Source organism: Melopsittacus undulatus, chromosome 2, assembly GCF_012275295.1.
Source record: "Melopsittacus undulatus isolate bMelUnd1 chromosome 2, bMelUnd1.mat.Z, whole genome shotgun sequence".
Taxonomy (NCBI): domain Eukaryota; kingdom Metazoa; phylum Chordata; class Aves; order Psittaciformes; family Psittaculidae; genus Melopsittacus; species Melopsittacus undulatus.
The window spans coordinates 71,242,622-71,257,937 of NC_047528.1; the positions used below are offsets into that span (position 1 = coordinate 71,242,622).

At 35.0% G+C, this 15,316-nt stretch overlaps 1 protein-coding gene across 7 annotated transcripts in view; it reads right to left on the reverse strand.

Moving 5' to 3' along the window:
* The window catches only part of NLGN4X (neuroligin 4 X-linked), a 119,910-nt gene extending 105,381 nt beyond the window's left edge, over positions 1-14,529 (reverse strand). For 6 of the 7 annotated variants that reach the window (XM_005151420.3, XM_031051169.2, XM_005151419.3 and 3 more), the window contains exon 1: positions 13,948-14,529. In XM_005151420.3, the coding sequence (XP_005151477.1) occupies positions 13,948-14,419 (472 nt within the window). In that variant the 5' untranslated portion in view covers positions 14,420-14,529. Of the gene's footprint in view, positions 1-13,909 lie in introns of all 7 variants that reach the window. The other variant, XM_034060081.1, reaches the window with a different exon arrangement.
* Between the last annotated feature and the right edge of the window lie 787 nt (positions 14,530-15,316).

A 15,316-nucleotide genomic window follows, 5' to 3' on the forward strand; every position in this document is an offset into this window, starting at 1 on the left:
ATCTGACATAGAAAATTCTATACAGAGCATACCTTTTCCTCTAAAACCATGAGGGCTGTGCTCAATAGAAACTTTCCTTTCAGGGTAGAATTGAGATGTCTACCAGCTTACTTGAACAATTTCCACCAAGCTACAGCACTAACAGCCCTCTTCAGAGAATAAAGGAACATTTTATTTTTCTTTTCTCATTTCTGTGGCCAGTCACTTTACCTATGAAGTGTAACTTCACAGCAAAAAATGCAGAGTTTGTCCTTCACTCTCTTATCTGAAAGCTTACCTGTGCTACCCTATAATGTAGTAAGGAGTACGGAAGTGTAATGCAAATTATCAGCATACACAGGTAATTCTGAAGGAAATATCAATCAAATACAAAAGTAATTTTCAAAGCCATTTTCAGGCAAGTAGCTTAGTACTTTCTCACTGTTTGTTAAAAATTCACAGCAGTGTATGAAATTTCTGGGCTATAGGCAAGCCAACAATTTTTGAAAACAATACATAAGGCTCTTAAATCTACTTCTTCATAAACTTCAGGAACTATCACTGGCAATATAGAAGTGGCATAAAGAGTGTGTTTTGTGTTTTGAAAAAGAAATGCTAATAAATGCTGGTCTCAACATTTCCACATAGAACATAGCAAATCACAGGTAAAATTTACAATCACAGGTACGTGATTTCCAGATGACCAAATTCATATCATTGATAAGAAAACAGAAAATCTGTTAATTCATTTGATTAGTATGTCATGTGGGGATAGGAGGAATCATTTTTGGTTTATGCTGATGAACATACAAGGATGCCAGCCCTTGCTATTTTATTGTGTTTCAGATGAAATTCACATTACCTTCAGAAATAAAATTACCAACTACATATTTGTATGTCATCTTGATTACTCAAGCTGACACGTTTAAATCATTACATAACAAAATATCAATAAACTGTGGCTGCTCATAGTATGTGTACCTGAAACTTACAATAAACAGGGTAACTTAAACAGGTTAGCTTAAGCATCCTTAATGAATCCTTTTTACATCTAGGTTAAAAGTCAGGGCAGTTGTAACAGATTAAGAATGTTCACATAGCCAACTCACATAGCTATATCTTATACTGCAATAGCCCAATTGTGCCTGAGCTGTTTTCAGTCCTTCTTAGTTGTGGGGAAGACGGAGCAACCTACCTATCAGCAGAGAGGGAGGAACACACCCTGCATGAAACTGTTTAGACTTTGAATCAAGTCAAGGTTACAGACAAGGTTACTGCTCACAGAAAGCAAGCAAGGCGTCCTGGTTTCAGCTGGGATAAAGTTAATTTTCTTCCTGGTAGCTGATACAGAGCCGGTACAGGTCTTCAGTCTGAGAATAATGCTGATAACACACCAGTGTTTTAGTTGTTGCTAAGTAGTGTTTACCCTGACCAAGGACTTTTCAGTCTCTCATGCTCTGCCAGTAACAAGGGGCACAAGAAGCCTGGAGGAAGCAAAGACAGGACACCTGACCCAAACTAGCCAAAGGGGTTATTTCATACCACAGAACATCATGCTCATTATATGAACTGGGGATAGTTAATTGGAAGGGATGGATTGCTACTTGCCTGGGTGAGCAGTTGTATTGTGCACCACTGCTGTTCATTGTGGTTTTCCTTTTCCCCTTTTAGTTTTATATTATCTCCCCTTGTTATTGCCCTTATCATTAATAACAGTAATGTTATACTGTTCTTTAGTTATTGAACTGTTCTTATCTCAACCTGTGTGTTTTATATGTCTTTGATTCTCCTCACCATGCTGCTTCAGGTGGAGGGAAGGCTTCACGGTGCTGTTACCAGCTGGGTTTCAACCACAAAACTAGGGATACAAACCCACATGCTGTATTAAGGAAATGGGAACTGGGGAAAGTGCTCATATTTTCTACAAATAAAACCCCAGCATTTCCAAGTTCTATGCACAGTAAGTGTGCTGCAATCAAAAAGAATACAACTTCTCCAAATAATTAAGCTCTGAAAACAGAAGTAGTTGGTTGCTCCCTGTAAGGGTTGTTTAACATCCACAAGAAAGTGGAAATAGTCAGGGTCTTAGGTCTGTGCAGTTTTAGCTGATTGAAAAGTGCAATAAACATCTGATGGTCCCAAAGTGCTGGACACAGTATACAAGTACATATCCCATTATGTCCAGACTCAGGAGCGTGTTTATAGGTCACGCAAAGTATTTATTTCAGAATGATCTATAAAGGTTATGCCAACTAGGTCATAACCAGCTAGCACATCTGCTAGAGCTAGCACTTTATATTGTACTCAGGAGTAATTCCTTTATTAGTTGACAGATAATGAAGAAAATTAAAGGACTCACAGCAACATTCCAAGCCATTATGCTGCATCTGCAAATAGCATATTTTCTTTCAAAATCCATTTCTGACTCCATGCTTTTGGTAATCTTTATATGAGAAACCTATTAACTGTGTAACACATTAGTAACAGCTTTTTTTTTATTCACGGAGTTTAAACACATTACACTGGCAGCTTATATACCTTAGCCAGTCAAAAAATTTTTCCCATCTTTCAGTATTTTAATGCTTTAGGATCCTTTTCTGGCTTAAGTCCTATTTCCTTTTTTTTTTTTTAATCTCTTTTGTCTTTTATCTCTTGGGAGAAATTCCATCTGCCATCTCATTTCTGACTCTACCCCATGAAATTTGAGAGTAAATAATTAATGTAAACTTTGCTAGCAAGGCTTCACTCTTCTATCAGTAGAGTCAGATCATTAAGGAACCACTTTACTGAATTCTTTACCATCATCACGGTCCAATGACTCCCAGATCTATTGCCCACTGGACCTTCCAGAGTTTCCCTTAGATATTACAATGCAACGCAGTGGTATGCAAAGTGCTGACAACAAATGGCTCACAGAGGGAAGTAAGACAGGGTCTACAAAAATCTCTGCATTCAAACAAAAGTAAGAATGTAGTCTATTAGGTGATAAGTACCTAAGAAGTAACTTCAGCTTTTTATCACCCAGAGGCATTTCCCTAATCAGACAAAATCAGTGTAATCCTCATTTTTTGAATGGACAACCAATGCACAAAGATAGTAACATCTCTTGCTGTTAGAAATGCCCTCAGACCACCTCAGTCCAAACATATCTAAACAATTCAATCCTTTCAAGATTATAAAATAAATAAAAGGAACAAAACCTTAGGCAATTTTGCTTCACATTCTTCATTAGACAAGAAAGCTCTAATAAAAATGTACAAGAAAAGAAGGAACTGGAAAACAAATTAGTAGGTGCTTGCGGTTCCAACTAATGCTTGCAAAACAAATAAAAGTCCCAAAGAAAAAAAAAAACGGTTACTTGTGGTAAAATTACTCATTCACTAAGTACCTCCTGAAGAAATAAGCTTTAAAGTTGCTCCTCTTATAATACAGAAGTAACAGTTTTATCGTATGGTTTTGGAAAGTAATGGTAACATCCTTATAATTTTTGCTGATGCAAAGTGGGGAAAAGATCAGAACAGGAAAAAAAAAAAAAAAACAAACTACAGACAAGCAGATCCAAAAGCTATTTATTTGCATTTTGAAAGAAATCAGTTAATAATCCCAATACTAAACTCTCCTGATATACTATATTAGATATGCAAAACAAGCATGGTAAAATAGCATGCATTTAGAATATTGATACAATATTAAGATATATCCAGAAGCAGCACTCAGAAATGGCATGAAGTATTACTTTCATTATATTTTTTAAAACTTATACATGCTGGTACATTCTAAACTTATGATTACTAACTCCTCAAATTATTTCAGAATAATATAAAATTATCTTAAGTATTAAAGGCCACATTTATAAAGGTGCTAAAAAAGCTGAATACAACTGGTTGAACTGAAGGCATTACATGATGGAGATCTTTCACTGGCTTCCTAGATGATCAGGCATTTTTATAGGCAACCCTATGCATTTAGAGAAAAGACACTATTAATATCCGAACACTATCTATCTCCCCTTTGAGTCTTGCAATATTCTAAGTACTTCCTGAGCATATTTATACCATGTAGTGTGGGATGAACATTTAATGATGACAACCGAAATGCAAACAAGACCTGTGTGCTAAAATTGAAAAATTAAACCTACAGCAACAACTAATAAGCACAAAATTATAGAAAACTTTAATGTACCACCATAGGGTTCATTTGGATCCTCATGTACTACCCTACAGCCAAAACACAACTTGCCAGGAATAACTGAGTGGACCACTGAGGGAGTCCATTACAGGAGTAAGTCATGAAAGGAGAATCAGGCTTTTCTTTCTTCATCTGATCCTTTCACACCCACTGCATAGTTGATTTTCTGATCCACTTATTTGTCATCTCCTTTCCAAAAATTGTTTAAAAGCCATAGCCATTGTTTCCTCAACTTCTGTCTTGTGTGTAACTCTGTTTTTTGGTGTTTTTTTTTTGTTTGTTTGGGGTTTTTTTAATCATGAAGAATATCTGGATAAATCCTTTTCTAGAAATGGAAATTGCGGCCACATCTATTTTATGGCATTCACTTGTACAGCGAGCAAAGGTGCTCACTTTTAAAACAAGCAAAGAAATGGTGGCAAAAGTCAGTAAGAACAAGTGGTCACAAGGAAGGGTGAAACTGAACAAAGAGAAAAAAGTATTATGGCTTGTGCATCTCAGTGGCTTATTCTGAAAATGGCTACAGCTAAGAATAAAAAAAATCACAAAATCAATCTATCAACTATGGTTTAGTTCCGGATATAAGACTGAAGGCATTATAGATAATTTCTTGATAATGAAAATAAAGAATAGACCACCTAGCATGACTTTAAGAAACTCTTCCCATTTTGAAAGTTAATATTACTGCATTTATTTGCATTCAGTTAATTCTTCAATCTGTTTTCATTAAAATATTCCCACCTAGAGACTGTCATACTAAGCTTCTCTCTTCCGTACAGTGGTTGTGTCATTTTCTGAGGCTTAAATACAGTTAGAAGTAATCGCTAGTAACAAAGCATAGCAATCATTCCATATGGGTGGTTTTACACATTACCACAGTAAATACAACTCCCGAGGACACACCCTAGACATCAGCTGCAACCCAGCCTATTCCCTGAAGGCAGTGCAAGATCTGTTGTTCAGGTAGAAGGAGTCCTGAGGATAGAAGTATCTCAAATCAGCAAGACTATAAACATACCAGCCCTTCTGAACCAGGTACATTATGCCTGGAAGAAAGGCATTTTGGAGGAGAGGCCCTTCAAAATTTGTGTCATTTGGCACTTTGGATGACTTGATATACCTTAGTTATACTGTTAATTCCAACGTGATGATAGCAAAAGCTGAACACTCAGTACTGTCATGGAGGATCAGACTTCAGCATACTTAACATTTTTGGTCTCAGTGAAATAAGAGGATGCAAAACACATTTGGCATTTTCCATGATTCAGCTGTGCAATACAGAAAACTGAGAGTCAACTGCATTAATTGGAAAAAAAGAATAGAAATCTGCCTCTTGTCTAAATTGAGATAATAAATAAGAAGGACCAAATTATTTCTTTTTACACAGGAAAGTTTCTACTAAATCAGCAAACAGATGAAATTCTCTTCTTTGGAATCAAATCTTCATTTAAATGCTTTGTAAGACCTTCATAGCAAGTATTACTATTTGCTATTCAATCACAAACTGATGCATTCCCAGTATGCTTCTCATCTAAACTTTTATTATTTATTATAGTTTCATGTAAGTTCGTCAGCATGAGCGCATGCTTTGCTTGAATAGGTTCTATTCCAAACATAAATTCCTCAATCCACAAAAACGGAACCAACCCTAGTTATTATAAATTTTCAACTTGGGAAAGGTGGATAGGATGCCTTCCTATATGTTTGAAGGGCATAAACTAGCACCTGTTTCTCATGGTTTACTTCTACATTCACCAGCATCATTGCAGTGCTCTCACTGCTGAGAGATAGAAAAAATTAGTTTGCTGGTAACTTGTGCTCCCTCTTCTGGCTGAATAAAGAATGAAGAGCAAGTGAAAGAATAACCATTGGGACAGTATTACAAATGCAAAATTATTATTTGAAATTTTCTAGTCACACTTAAAATACCACATAAAAGATAATTTGATTCTCATTAATTTCTAAGAGGCTGAAATCTATGTATTTAGATTGGGTTTTATTTGCCCTTCTACATATTTAATAAATCAGACAATGTATCCATGATTTCCAGCTATGATGGCTTGTAAACATTACCAGTGATTAATTGAATAGTTGTTTGAGTCAGCACAAAGTAATTTGTCTCCATTAGAATAAATATGTCACGCCCTGTCAATTAAAAATCCATTTAACACCAACCCAGCAATAATAAGCGTTTTGGAACAAGGCACCAAAATTGTATTTCTGACTAAAATTCCCTGTATATAGTATAGGAATTTGGCTTAGCATTGCAAGTAAATTTACTCTTCAGTGTAAATTTGTCTACAACAAGAACTGTAAAAGAAACATTTTCCATTTCTGTAATGGATTTTTAACATCGGCACCAGATGGCTGTAAGCATTAGTTCATTTTCATGGATTTATAATAATTATTTCCTATTGTCTGCCTCTTTGGGTACCAGGAGCAACATCCAGATAAAAAAGCCCTAAACATTCTTACTTAAGAACGTAAGTTCATCCATATATCTCCAGATAACGATAATATCACAACCACAAATGAAAAATGATAGCTTTAAAATACTTTTTTTTTTTTTTTAATTTGGATAAAACCTAATACTATCACAAAATGAGAGCATGCATAATTGATTATATACCATTCTGAGAATTTTGTCTGGAGTCATAAGCAAGAAGCACTGACGTGAAGTCTTGAATGCTGGAGCTATTCTCTCAGTTTTAAAAGGATGACAAAAGTACTGTGGAAAAAGCTATTATGTTCAAGAAAAATTTTTGTCTTCATTTCAGCTCTCAACAATTTTGCAAGGAAATCTGAGGACCAATTGACAAGCATTTGTTTTATTTCCAACCTGTGTTAATTTATCTTGAAAATACCTAAACATTCCTAGAACTAAACTGAAAATTTGTCTGATTCACACACTACCTGTGAATATCATACTGATGTGGGGATAATTTCTTTTAGTATTTCCACAGATGTAGACTGATTTATGAGCCTTGTGAGTTAGCTGAGCTATTTAGCAAGTCTATTTCATCTGAAGCTGCAACTAATAAACTAAGTAAGAAAAACTGAACCAAATTTAAATGAAAAGGTATAAATAATTTTCAAAATTTTCTGACGCATGTGAAAAAAACACCTGAAGATCAATGAGATCACAAAGCCTTATTAGGAAATAAAAAATACAAAATCTGTACGACACTGCTATAATTCGAGTATACTCTACACTATCCACACACAACCAAGAATTCTGCTGAAGACCACTGCACTGCTGTAGGACAGAGGCACTGCCACAATGTTAGTAGGTGTCATGTCAATTTGTGTTTTGTCAGAAAGCAAGACACAGTGAAAAGCAGCACTGTACAAAGACGTGTTTTGCAGGTGTGCACAGGAAAACTACGTTTAAAAAAAACAAAAAAACCAAAACCAACAAAAAGCAAAAGAAAAAAAAACACCCAAACAAAACAAGAGGGAGAGAATTCGCAGAATGAAGTAAAACTGCCTGTGATCTGTCTCCTGACCCACACGACTAAAGGCTGTTTCTTATGCATCACTGGGCCAAATGGCACAGCCTCTACAGCTCCACAGACACTGTTCTTTGACTAAAAGGATGATAACATCAAGTTGTCTTTGCAGAAGAAACATTAATTCGTGTTTCAAAGACCATTCCCCACATTCTAACAGGTTTTTCAATATAAGGCAGTGATGAAACTCTAAGGAAACTGTGTCAAAAATACTGTTAAGATTAGATAATATCATCTTGAATGCTGAGTCTTCCTGCTAGGCTTCATTGCATATCAATTCCTGAAAAGGCTGTTTGGGTGCAATCCTGTAAAGTGATTGGGCAATTCCTGGAGGGAAGGGCAGCATTTTGAAATTAGCAAGTAATCTGAATTTATCTCTAAGGATTTAAGAACTTTATTTCATCTAGATTAGAGTCCTGCTCTTTGGTGTCAGAAGGTATTTGTGACTGTTAAAAGCAAGAATGTAAAATAAGGGCCTGGATTAGCCACAGCTTTATCCTGGTAGGCAGTGGATAGTCAGACATATGCCGCCTTCCTTCTCACAGATGCTGCAGTATTTTTGGATTAGGAGTAGGGCATATATTGGACCCTAACAGTGAAAGAATTCGCTTGAGGCACTCTGACACAATGAAGAATTTATCTTTCACAATGGAGAGCAATTTGCTCTCCAACATTAAAAAGTTTATGTTTATGTACAACTGGAATTACATGAAATAATTCCTACATTATCATTTTGTATTGTGATTGTTATCTACTATTAATCCTTCTCACTTTCCAAAGTGATACAAGCATTTTACAAAAGGATATGTCTTACTGTGTATAATTTTTGCACAGTGTAAACTTAAATGCATTTAAATAGCAAGATAATTTTAAAAATTAAACTGCAATTTTTCCAAAAAAAGACGAAGAATTGAGTGAAAGGGTGGAGGCTAAAAATAAACTAGTGACTGACAAAAAACTGTGACAGTCTCAAAACTGAGAACAAACTCTTGTTAAATTCTGTTTTGTCTCAGAACACTATCTGTAATCTGAAACTGTACAAATGCTATAATCTAATAAAAAACACCCCTAAATATGTTTAAAAATATTTAAACTACTGTTAAAAAAACCCTATACTTAATTTGCTTTTAAAAATACAGTTCAAATATATATAACTAAATGTACTATTAAAAACAAAATAGTAAAATATACTTGAGAAAACAGAATTAAACTCTACATTCTTACACCAATTACACAATTCATAACCGACTTCAAAAACACATAACAATGATTTTGAAAAAGAATCAAAGCTATAAACATGTAAACAAGAGATACTGGATTTAATTTCTTAAAACTATGCACATAAATCCTGGATTTGATTCTCAAGTATCTACTTAAGTTGACAAAAGTATTGAACAAATAATAGAGCAACTGCAATTTTGAGATTACCTGAAAAATGCCAATACACATCTGCTGAAACTTGACACGACATACAGTTTAGGAGAATCTTGCACAGAAATTCAAGTTTATTTGGAAAATAAAAGTTACTATTGCTATTATCACGTACTAATAATTCAACAAAAGTAATATTAAACAATATTGCATCTCTCTTGTACACTATGTTACTATTTTATGTATAGACTATTAATTCATATATTAATAAAGAAACCATTAAAGAACATTTTTTCTTATTCCATGTGATCAAGTAATTGCAGTATTTTTACTCCATGCAATCAAATAATTGTAATGATAGGACTCATCTTTCTACTATCACCTCCTTTTTCCGCCCCGCCCCAGAAAAGAAAAAAAAAAAAAAGTATCAGTTAAGTTTTATCAGTATAATTTCGCTAAAAATACTTTTTCCAAGTTAAACAGACACTGCAATTCAATAGCAGTAACAAGGAGGAGGCTGCAAACACTCACTTATATACTTAAGCAGACATTCGACTAATATGAAAAAGCAAACCAGCATACAAGCTGTAGAAATCAGCTAAGGCATATCTTGTTTATCAACTTTGTTCAAGTTTTTTAGATTTCTCTATTTCTTAGTCAAATAGACACAGAGTCTAAAAAAATGAAGGTACCTTTCCTTCACATTATTGCCCAGAGAAAGAACACTGCTGATCTCTCTGCTCTTGACCAAGACTTTTTTCTTCCTGGTAGCTCACAGTTAAACATACCATTAATCCTGGACAATATTCTCAGTTTCCCATATCTTCCTTTTTGATCAGAGCAGAGCGGGTTTTACAAATAAAGATTTGTTCATGTTGAGTTTTGTTTGCTGAATTTTTCTAATTTTTATCTTTCCTTGTTATTAATAAAATTTTGAAGTTTACTTGAAAGAAATCCAAATTAAGGGTCTTTTTTTGTTGCATTTTTTTTTCTCGCAGTTATGACAGGAGTTAGAAATCTCCTTCAGCATCCACAGATTCAAATGATAGAGGCCAGGGATTAAACACAGCCGATTAACAGTCTGTGTCCTCTTCAATCTAGCATTTCCACTGTAGATAAACCCATATTCAGACTGAAGATATAATAAACAGACTGTCCTCAATATCATTTCCCTAGATGACCTCCTCAAAACTGACATTCAAGTATTCTTGTGGAAAGTTACAGACATGAAAATACAAACCCACACAAATGATTCTGAAGATCAAGCCAATTGTTTAGAAAGTAATTTTGATAAAATGATAATTCACTATAAATATTTTATTTGCTTCAGTTCTGAGTAATTTCTTATGATGACAGCTTTGGCACATAAAATTGGTGAAATTTTATCTTTGTTGCTCATACTTTATATCTTTAAAATAATTGCATTTTTATACATATTATGAAAAAATAAAACAGACCTCAATGGATTATAGTGGCTCAACTCTTTCATTTCCAAAGGCAAAGACAAAAAAAAACAAACTAACTGTAATTCTTCAGCTACCCTAGAATCTCTGAAATACAAATGTTACCCTAAGGAAAGTGTCATCAGTAAAAACTGCTTGTCCAGTGAACAACAGCAAAAGAATAAAAATCCACATAGCCAGAATTGCAGAAATATTCTGTTATGTGTTTTGATTTCTATAATGAAAAATATTTTATCCAAAAATTAAAAGCAAAAAAAGCCCTAAAAACAAAGATGCTTTTTGCCTTGTGAGAACATTTTAACATGGAAAATTCTGACAGGATTCTACTGCTATTTGACATTTGAAATTCAGGGTCAAAAGAACTGCTATGATTAATACAGACATAAACTGTATAACAAGGCACTTTTAATTTCTTAGCCTAGATGCTCCAACTATTTTAAGGAATTATGGCCTTTTATGTCCTTTAATCCAATAGAAGTACCGACATTTCAAACTATTTTATTATAAATAACTGATCTTACCTACCCAGTTAAAAGGACTGTATTCTACTCCCATTCATTTACACAGGCAGAATGCTAGTGAAGCGATTCTGAAATCAGATGAATGATATGTGCATTTACTCTTCAATTGTTCATTCAAAGTACATGATCAAAATGTGGTTCCCATTGATCAAACCACACAAGCAATAAGAAACAGGTCATGCTATACAGTGAAAAAAAAAAACCATAAAAACAAAACCAAAAAAAGTTCAGCAGCAAAACAAACCAAAAAACCTCACCAAACCTGAGCTATATTCTGATTAGATATTTACTAGGATTGGTTTGAAGTAAGCACTGCATGCAATCACACTTAGTTCTTTCATGTTTTTCACCGAAGTTTAAAAAAAAAGTAGAAAATTATTCAGATTATGTTTCACAGTCAGAACATTAATTAGGTTTGGATGATTCCATCCACCTTTTCTCCCAGACACAAAACAGTTTCAAAGCACTTTTAAATGCATCTGTACTTGAGAAAGAATTGAAAATGTAAATTTTACTCAAAGTCATTCACTTTGAGATTTTGCTTCAAAAACTAATTTCATGGTCTGTCTCCATAACAACACAGCTTATTTTTTGCCAACTAAAACTCATGTAATGAATCATAATGCATTTAATCAGATTGTATGGACTACAATTAAAGGCTATTCACATTTAGCATCATTTGGAGACACACTGACTTAGGAGATGTAATTTGTAGGTCAGTTCTTAATCATCTTTATGAGCAGAAGGTTGCATATTTTTTTCACCAAAAAAGACAAGTTATATTTAACTAGTAATAGGATATACAGTATACAATTAAAACATCATGTACTACATTTATTAATTTTAAAGTTTCCCATTTCCCCATTGGAATCTGTTAACAATGCTTGTTATATTGTACAGAAGCAATCTTGCATTCATCACTGACATCAAACCTTGTTTCTCATTATTAAGCTATATATTTTTTTTTATGCACGGGTTTGTATTTTTAAGAGGATAAATGAAAGAAGATAGATTCAATTTAGATGCTATTCAGTGTAAAAACAAAATCTAAAACCAGGAGGAACACACACATATTTTGTGGAATTAAGCAGATAAAAACATTTACAAAATATAAATTTCTCAGTCCTTTCTCTTTTTGATCTATTTTGATCTAGCTATTACGGGCAAGATAAGGAATTTTATAGATTGCTAGTCATTCAGCACATGGTATTTTATTACCTATTCGATATCAAATATTTTTTTCCTAGATATTTGTATATGTTTTGCCATATCTAATTTCCTGTCTTCATTAATTAATAGATGAAAAGTCTTTTTACTAGATTGAAGGAATACATGAGTTTAGTAACACTGGGCCTTGAATAAAACTGAGCTAGCAAAGATCAGATACCTGGACAGCAAGAACAAATAAAATATTAACCTGAAATGCTTTCTTAGAGCAAGCTTACCCCAGTGACTAATCAAAAGCTCCAGTACAAAATCCAGAACATAAACAAATTTGGGAAAGAATTATCTTACTACCGAAGGAGCGAGATACAGTGCAATGAGACTGGAAGAGGGAAAGAATTGAGTAGAATGATCTGCTCCTTTGTCTACAAGCATGCGCACACACACATGCGCATCAGAGCCTCCACACACACATCTTTACTTTCAGAGCACTTATTTACGCACCTTAGCAGTATTTCTGTTTGCAGAGCCCCCAGTACTCTCAAACCTTACGGCTTTAATTTTAACTTTCAAGTTTTTGCTTTAGCTGATGAGAACAGGAAAAGAAGCTGGTATGTTTATTGCTAGCAAACAGCTTGGAAATTCTGAATAAAGAAGCCAATCAAGGCAGAAGGATTATAATAATCAAAGTACAAAATTTGCATATTTAGAGCATGGTTACTGAGAAATAACAATGCCTTGGTTATGCAAATCAAACCCTCAGCTAAAGTAAAGGGATTTGCATATCTGGGAGAAATCTGTCACATTATGCATTGGTAACTACTTTCTAAGTGGCTGAAAACTGGCTTTTAGCAGAATATTAAATATAACTGCCAGGAGAATTTGTTTCCCGGTGATATCAGATAAACTTAACTCATTTGGGACCTGATGAAAACAGGTCTTCTTGTCTGCAAGAAGCAATACCATTCAGAACAACAAAAGACACATTCAGCATGCCATAAACTAGAAATTTTAAGTCTGAGATTATGAGAAAGTTCAAAGAATTGTGTGTTACCAGTTGTGTTCATTCTTTTTGCCTACAGAAGGTAGTTTAAAGTAGCTCTCTTGAGAAAAGACTGCAGAAAACAGATGAAAGCTTAAGGCCACCTATTCTGCTCTGCATAATACTATCATGTTTACTTCATTATACATTTAATGAATGAAGAAAAATAAGTTGGACTGAAAAGTTTCATAGGTAAAAATCCTGGAAACAAAACCAGCAGACTGAATTATTATAACAATTTTATATTATTTATTAAAATCAAATAGAGCTAACAATAAGCTCAGAGGTATTGTAATAAAACTAAACTAAAAATAAGTGGCGAGATTCTCATTTAAAAATTAGTATATGGCAGTATTTGTACCATTAATGCATGGAAAATAAATATGTTACTTCTGGTTATTGATTATTCCCGCTTTCCTCCCTTACGAACGATGTTCAGCTGTACTGTAAATGTAAACTTCAGACTGGCTTACACATCTTGGCCACTGCCTGCAAATGAAATTCTGGTTTGATGTTACACTGAAACATGAGAGAGAATTCATGTAATCATGTTCAATCAACAAAGTATTACGTATGGTGCCTGTTCAGAGGCATGATCCATTTCCACAGACCAAACATGGAGGAAACTGAGCAAGATGCTTTAACGATTTGGCTACTACTCATGTGTAGAACTGGTGAGTGCATGCTTGTGTGGTCCATAGAGTACTTACCATCCTCTGTGGGCACATAGATATTCAAATACAGACAGTCTTCATTTTGATCTTGAACATATGTCACCACAGTATCCAGATTGGCTGTAAACCAGACTGGCAGCATGTCATTGAGCAGTGACCTCTCATCCAGGTACTGAGGGCAGACGGCGGCAAACTGTGTGGCATTGCGGACACCCGTCCAAGACGATGGTGGCTCTGGGGGCTGAAAACGCCTTTCCCCAGTCGGAGGAGAGGCATAAGGAACACCCAGGTACTGCTCCACTGGACCAAGGATCTCATTAGGCAAAGGTGTTCTTAAACCACGTATTTTGCCATAATTCGTGGTAACAACTGGGTATTGTGCTTGGCCATCAATGAGAGTAAATCTTATAGCCAGTGCAGTTATCCACAGCAGGAAGTTAGAATTCAACATGACACACACTGGGGTGAAGATCAAAGGCAGCCATAGGAGTCCCATTGGTTTCGACATTATTTAAATCAACATCAGCAGGGCTCTTTTCTTCCACAGCCAGGAGAAAATTAATCAGTCAAGGAAAATAAAAACTAGTAACATAAAAAAGTAGTCAAAAGGAGATGAAGTGAGGGAAAATGTAACCTTGTTCAAGCAGCAAAACCACAAAAGCTAATGTGTGGTAGGTGTCTCAGCTGACTGGCCACAGAAAAATCCCAGCATCAGAAGAAACAAGGGAGTGTTTGCCCTTAAGGCCCATCCCAGACTTCAGCACTGTCTTAATCCTGACAATGCCCAGCACTTCCCAGCAAGCAGCATGTGGAGAGATCCACAGTTACTCCACAGCGAAATGGCTCCTCCCAGTGAAGTCCAGCCCACTCAGTCAGCCTGTGGCCAAGAGAAAACAAGCAAGACAAATCAACATTCATATTAGCATAAATCTATCCTAAAAGAACAAACCAAACAATTAAATTCCCACACTACTTCCATGCCAAAGCTCACAAATGTTTCATGAGCTGTAGCCACCATGGTTAGCTATGTGTTTCCAAAGATACATAAGGTAAGAGAGCTGAAAGTTAAAGCCACAAGATTGTCAGAGGTTATTCTGAAAACCAAATATTTCTACTTTTGTACATGCTTCCAAACCAAACCACAGCCCAAACACTGCTGCTTTCAGGAAGGGTATCAAATTACGTGCTAGCTCCAGGGTATTTTCTGCCCTAAATAAACAAGCATCTCCTCTTAAGCACATCTGCACTCCCACTTGAAACCTTTATTAAATGCTTTGCTGCACCGGATAATGTTTCTGTTACTTTTCACAGGTATCCCTACGTTTCTGTATGACAACCTAAGTTACCTGTATCTAACTGAGAAATTCCAATTAATGTAATAGCACGAGTTCAAATCAAGCACGAG